The sequence below is a fragment of the Epinephelus moara genome, chromosome 5 (genome assembly GCF_006386435.1).
Source record: "Epinephelus moara isolate mb chromosome 5, YSFRI_EMoa_1.0, whole genome shotgun sequence".
In the NCBI taxonomy this organism is placed as follows: domain Eukaryota; kingdom Metazoa; phylum Chordata; class Actinopteri; order Perciformes; family Serranidae; genus Epinephelus; species Epinephelus moara.
Window position 1 is genome coordinate 3247965 of NC_065510.1, and position 6003 is coordinate 3253967.

A 6003-nucleotide genomic window follows, 5' to 3' on the forward strand; every position below is an offset into this window, starting at 1 on the left:
GTGGTGTCGTACGGTGTCTCAACCCTGCCACTATTGTTTTATTTGATCCTTTATATCCTCCATTATGAAGAAAGAACATTCTTTGCTAGCTTGATGCTAATGGCAGTACTCAGCGGGTTGATAAAGTGCCTCTGCTGTTTCCTTTTTACTCTGTGTACTAACATCCCTACAGGAAATATCTGAAAGCCTGGGCTGTTGTTGTCCTACAGTTTCCATGGCAACAGATCGCTCTGTGTTCCTATTGGTCAAAGTGACGGCTGTGACGGGAGAACAAAATCAAACATGCTAGACTTTCTGTGGGGACGTCGTCTACTATGACACACTACACAAGATAAAGCAACGGATTATTGTGTACGACACTCATAGTCTCAGCTGAGAGAATCCCTTCATTTTCTAAGAAAGGCTTTTATTGTGAAACATTTGCAGGAACTTCTTGTGGAAGATTTAGTGCGCTACTTCAAATGTAGCTCCGCCCATCTGGTGACGCTTTTTACGTTACTACAATAACATTTCAGCTGAGACATGAACAGACACAGTGACTGATATAATACTAATAATAATAAAGATAGGACAAGAATAATCCGATGACATCACACAGCATGAAAGACGCCCAGGTATGATTGGTCGTGGACCAACAAGTAGTCTGTCATGTCTGTCAGCCAAGTCACGGCACGACTTTATGACTCCACAGTCACCTAATGTGACATAATGACTGTTGGAAGAAACAAAACTGTTGTGTAGTGTGAACCCGGCATAAGAATACTCAATACTACTGGCAGCTCAAACAACTTCCTGGGCGATTCTAAAAAGGCGTCATCAAGGTGTGTCAGTGTTTGGTTAACAGTACAGTGACTCCATGCTGGTTGTTCCTTTGTGCTGTGATCCATCCAGTGGTCGCTCTGTGCCATAACACCAGGAAGTGACAGTATAATGGAGACTTGTCAGCTGTCAGTGATTAAACAACTTCGACCAAAGTCATTTCAACTTTTGAAGGAATAGTTAAACCACAACAAAAACCACAGCTTGTTGTTTTCTTGGTGCATCAGCGGTGGATTTTAATGTAGTAAACCTGATCACGTGGCCTCTGACTGAGTGTGGTGTTTGTGTTGTGTTTGTGTTGCAGGGAGGAGAAAGCAGAAGGCAGCCAAAGAGAGGGCAGGCCTGGCAAAGGTGAGCACCAACACCACACTGTGCCGTAACACTTCCTGAAATCAGCTGTCAGTCAGTTCACAACAAATCAGTGTGTGTTATGGTAAGGGGAAAAAACTGATGAAGTTGTAAAGTATAGTAAAATATTTCTCAGTGACTCAAAAATGCAAAAACATTTTAGTGAAATAACAGTTTATAACAGGTTGGGAGAGAGTTACTGCCCCAGGCAAAGGAGTTCAAATATCTCTGGGTCTTGTTCACAAGTGAGGGTAGAATGGAGCGTGAGATGGATCAGCGGACTNTTGTCAGATGAGGCTCCAGGTGAGTCTCACAGTAGGAGACCAGACACACCAGGCAGGACTTCAGGGCCTTCAGTTTGGTTCCAGTGCAGACGTCACAGGGAACTTCTCCTGGTGTGGACACTTGTTGCTCTGCCCTCTCTCTGATCTGATCCTCAGATGGCAGAGTGTTTGCAGCAGCCATATCTACACACAATGTGTGAAAAGAAAAGCACAGACAAAATATTTTCACTGCAGACCTCCACATTATTTGATGCACACGCAGGAAGTGGTAAGGTATCAGTGGAAGCTTACATTACATTAGTTTTTATTAGTTGTTTTTTTTTACATTAGCTCACTGCTGTAAATGAACAGAACAGATCAGACCTAACCTGTCTCCCCTCTGTGTCTCTATTCAAGTGAAAGTGGACAGGACTGAGGGGGCTTTTTTTTCCAATAAAAGAAAATCCATTAATTTAACCATGCAAAAGAATTGAAAGGGCAGAAATTGCCTAACCTCAACAAAGAGCCACTGCTTCAAAATCAAATGCATTTATTAATCAGAGCACTATCATAAGAACTCAGCACTAGCAGAGATTTGAGGATGTGATATTTTCAGTTTATGAAAAATGATCTGATCAAAATCAGCAGGAAGAGGGCAGCAGTAGAAACAGCTGTTCTCTCTTTTTCTGAAGGGTTCTGACAGTCTATTAATCGATAACCTTAGCTCCCCTTCAACACTGCAAAAAATAGGCTACAACCCTCTTGTGATCGGTAGTGTTACTGTTGTCGCTATGGAGATAGTAGTTTTAAATCCCTGACGACTCTGACCTGCATTCAGCGTCTCTGTCCACAGGAGCAGCCATCTGTCAGCAGCTGCTCCTGCAGAGCTGAGAGAACAGCGGCTCAGCAGCTGCTCCTGCAGAGCTGAGAGAACAGCGGCCGTTCAAACTGCCTTCACCAGCCTGACTGGTAGCAGACATTTACTGAACCAAGATAGCTTTAATATCACCATGGAAAGAAATTGACTGTTTCATTGATTCATTGATTTTATTAACCAGTCCACCATGGTGAGGGAGGGGAATCTGCAGCTTAGAGACAGACTGGGAGCAGATTGATCAATGAATATTTGGTCAGTAAGTTAAAAACACATACTGCGGGATATTTGTGGGATTTCTGCTGTCTGTGCAGATTACACTTCACTTAATACCACACATATAGACTTGGATTAAAAAAACGCAGGGCGTGTCTGGTTACCATGGAGATGACTGAAACATTTGCTCTTTCATTTCTCTGAGCGACACCTGTCAACAGTGTCAAAATGTGCCACAAAATCATCCTGTAAGACCCTTCCTGGCACTGGCCCACTGGTCTTTCTCTATCCTGTGTGTGTGCACCCACTCACACACAGATACATGTAGACACACACACAGGGCCGTGCCTGACCAATTTGGCACCCTAGTCAAGATATTTGCTGGCGCCCCCTTCTTGAAAAAATGTCTCTTTTATTAATTATTAAACAAATGTTACATTGCAATAAAGACACAAAATAAAAGGTACTGCACACAAGAAACTTTTTTATACAACCTTCAGTTGCAGACAGTGCAACATGCATCATTGATTCTCAGTTCTAAGTCCAATAGAGGGTGAGAGAGAGTGGCACTGGCAGGCTGCACTGCACTGAAGTAGAGGGGATAGGAGAATGTGTAATCTTACCTGTGTCTCCACTGGCAGGCTGCACTGAGGTAGAGGGGATCGGAGAATGTGATCTTATTTCTCCACTTAATTCTCCACTGGCAGTTTGTGTGTGGGAGGGACTGGGAGATGCACTTGAGGCAGAGGCTGCATCACTTGGTGCTGACGTGGATGAGGTGGCTGCAGTTTACATTAGGCCCAGGATTTGCAGAGGTGGGGGATAAAGAGGAGATACGTATATTTGACAAACTGGGCTTTTACAATATATTAATCAAATAGCTGTTGATTGTGTAGCCATCATGGCATAACCATAATAGCACCTAACATTACAGCCTGCCTTGATCTACTGGCATTTTAAACACAGCAAACAGCCAAAATATAAAAAATGCAACTGTAACATCACAAATTGCACAAATCTGAAAATTGGAAAACATAAATATACAGTGAATATATGCCTGGTTGGTAAACAGTGAGTGGTTTGTGCAGCAGCACACTAACATTAAACATTAAAAGAAAAGTTAGGCCAATATATTAAATCATGTTGCTTATTCATTCCATCAAACACTTTGAGTCTTTCTTTCCAACTTTGTCTAAGATGGGAGCAACATTAACTGACATTAACTCTAGCTGAATGCTGAAAGTGTTCCTAAAACAAGTGGCTAATGAAGTCGCAGTAACATTGACGTTACATAGCAGTAGCCTAACCGCTAATCATTAGCGGCTAATGAGCTGACATTAGCTTGCAAGTGCTTACGTAACTGTAACTTAGGTTGTGTTCAGGGTATGAAATTAACAAAATATTTTGGGGGCAATTTTGGCCCCCACGGTCTAAAAAATGGGGGCATTTTCAAAATGTTTGGGGGCCATCAAAAAATTGTAATTATGTTCTAACAATAAGCACATGAAAAGCAAAACCAACTAAGATAGTGTCTTCACTCTTCAGTAGAAACCACTATAAATGAAATAAATAATGGGTTACATAAAGTTATGGTTGCAAAATATCACTCAGATTTCCTATAATTCAACCAGTTTAAATGTGATGATTTAACCATTAATCTACTGATAGCAGTACTAATGTTTCACCACATTACAGTTACTTTTACTGTTAAAAAGGCCAAATTACTATAAATTCCTTAGATGCAATCCTGGAAGTAAGTTAATTTAAAATTTAACATTCATTCTACCTTAATTTTTCATTAATTTGTCATTGTGTAGACACAGATCACCCAAGAAATGGTTAATTTATACTTATGGTACAGCAAAGCCCCCTCCCCTTCTCTGTCAGATTACTCTCACGTAATCAGTGCAATCTCGTTGATTATGTCTGGAAAATGAGTTGTAGACGTGACGGTAAATTAATTTAATGAAAATAAAATTATACTTTAATGTCAGATTGTAATACTGTTAAAAATATAAATACATATAGTTGTTTCGAAAACCTGGGGGCGATTTTGGCCCCCGGAACATGGCTTTTGGGGGCATTCTTGGATAAATTGCGGGCCAAATGGCCCGTGGCCCTTGCTAATTTCTGACACTGGTTGTGTTTCTACCATTTTAAATTTAGTGTTTCATCACATCACATCATTACCTCGGTCTCGTTCACGTTTCTTCTCCTCTTATTTTCTTTTTTTTTTTAAATGCGCCCCAGAGGGCTTTTGCCTCTTCATGATGGCATTAGCATGGCAGGAGGCACCTGACTGTCAGTTTGTCACTCAGCAGTATCATATTACAGAAGACGGCAGGTAGCGGGGGAGGGGTTAGGGACCGTGGCAAAATTGATGCTGCCTGCCAGAGAGAGGCAGAAGGATGCCAGGCAGGCAGCAGAAGAAATTTAAATTAGAAATATTATTTCATTATTATTTAAAGACGTATGGCTATATGTACTGTTGTTGTTTTGTAGTGTATTGTCTAATTTTTCGAATAGAATGGGGAAGAAAAAGAAGGAAAGAAAAAAACACCTCACTCTCTGGCGCCCCCTGGCATGCTGGTGCCTATAGCATTTGCCTAACCTGCCCTATGGGCGGCAGGGCCCTGCACACACACACACACACACACACACACACACATACTTTTTGCACCGTCACTTCTGAAATGAATCAGGCGTGAACAATACAGGTTGAAAATACAGATAGAGTCTGACTGACCTTGTGGTCCTGAGCTGGTGTCTGACAGACTCTGCACCAGATCATTCCTGTTGATCTTCTCTAAGACCTTCTTGGTCACCTTCAGAGCTCCATCCAGTGTATAGCTGCTCGCCATCACATTCACTGTGTCCCATCTTTTTGCTTCCTCCAGTTTGGACACTTTGATGGTTTGGTAGCCTTCCAGGATGTTAGGCTGCTCCAGGTGCCATTTGAAGGTCTTAAAGTCATCTTCTGTCAAATCCTCCAGAGCGTTCAAAAGGTCCTCTGCCGTCATCGTGACCTCCTGCTAAAATCAGACCGTAGGAAGGAAAAGTGTAACACAAATGTATCGGAGCAGCAACAGAGGTTCTGATTGGCTGACACAGGAGCTGTGTTGGTGTGATTTGTGTGCAGAGTCTGGACAGTCAGAGAGTCAGAGTCATCTTTGTGTTAGACCAGGGAGATACTTGCTTTTAACCACGTGTTCATGTAGACAACCTGCTGCATCAAAGGACCTGTGTACTGTGCGTGTTACTAGAGGATTAACACAACAAAGATGTGGTATTACTGTAACTGTGTATAATTTTGTGAAATAGTTTGATTTAGAATGACGTATCGTTGGAAGTTAGAACAACTAGAGGGGGTAAAGGGGGTACGACGTTGTTGACAGGCTATCAAACAAAGTGAACTGCTACCTCAAATAAAATTAGGGGTACGACGTTGTTGACAGGCTATCAAACAAAGTGAATGCTACCTCA

General features: G+C 41.9%; 2 protein-coding genes across 4 annotated transcripts in view; one reads left to right on the forward strand and one right to left on the reverse strand.

The window, feature by feature from the left end:
* The window catches only part of tomm20b (translocase of outer mitochondrial membrane 20b), a 22286-nt gene that overhangs the window by 10419 nt on the left and 5864 nt on the right, over nt 1–6003 (forward strand). Inside the window, exon 2 of one of the 2 annotated variants that reach the window (XM_050043832.1) lies at nt 1124–1170. The exons of the other annotated variant lie outside the window; for it this stretch is intronic. Within the exon in view, the coding sequence (XP_049899789.1) occupies nt 1124–1170 (47 nt within the window). The remainder of the gene's footprint in view (nt 1–1123; nt 1171–6003) is intronic. 2 annotated transcript variants of the gene reach the window in all.
* LOC126389824 (E3 ubiquitin-protein ligase TRIM21-like) overlaps nt 1–6003 on the reverse strand; it is an 18436-nt gene that overhangs the window by 10163 nt on the left and 2270 nt on the right. The window contains exon 1 of one of the 2 annotated variants that reach the window (XM_050043752.1): nt 5267–5465. The exons of the other annotated variant lie outside the window; for it this stretch is intronic. Coding sequence (XP_049899709.1) covers nt 5267–5381 — 115 coding nt within the window. The 5' untranslated portion in view covers nt 5382–5465. Of the gene's footprint in view, nt 1–5266; nt 5466–6003 lie in introns of those variants that run through there. 2 annotated transcript variants of the gene reach the window in all.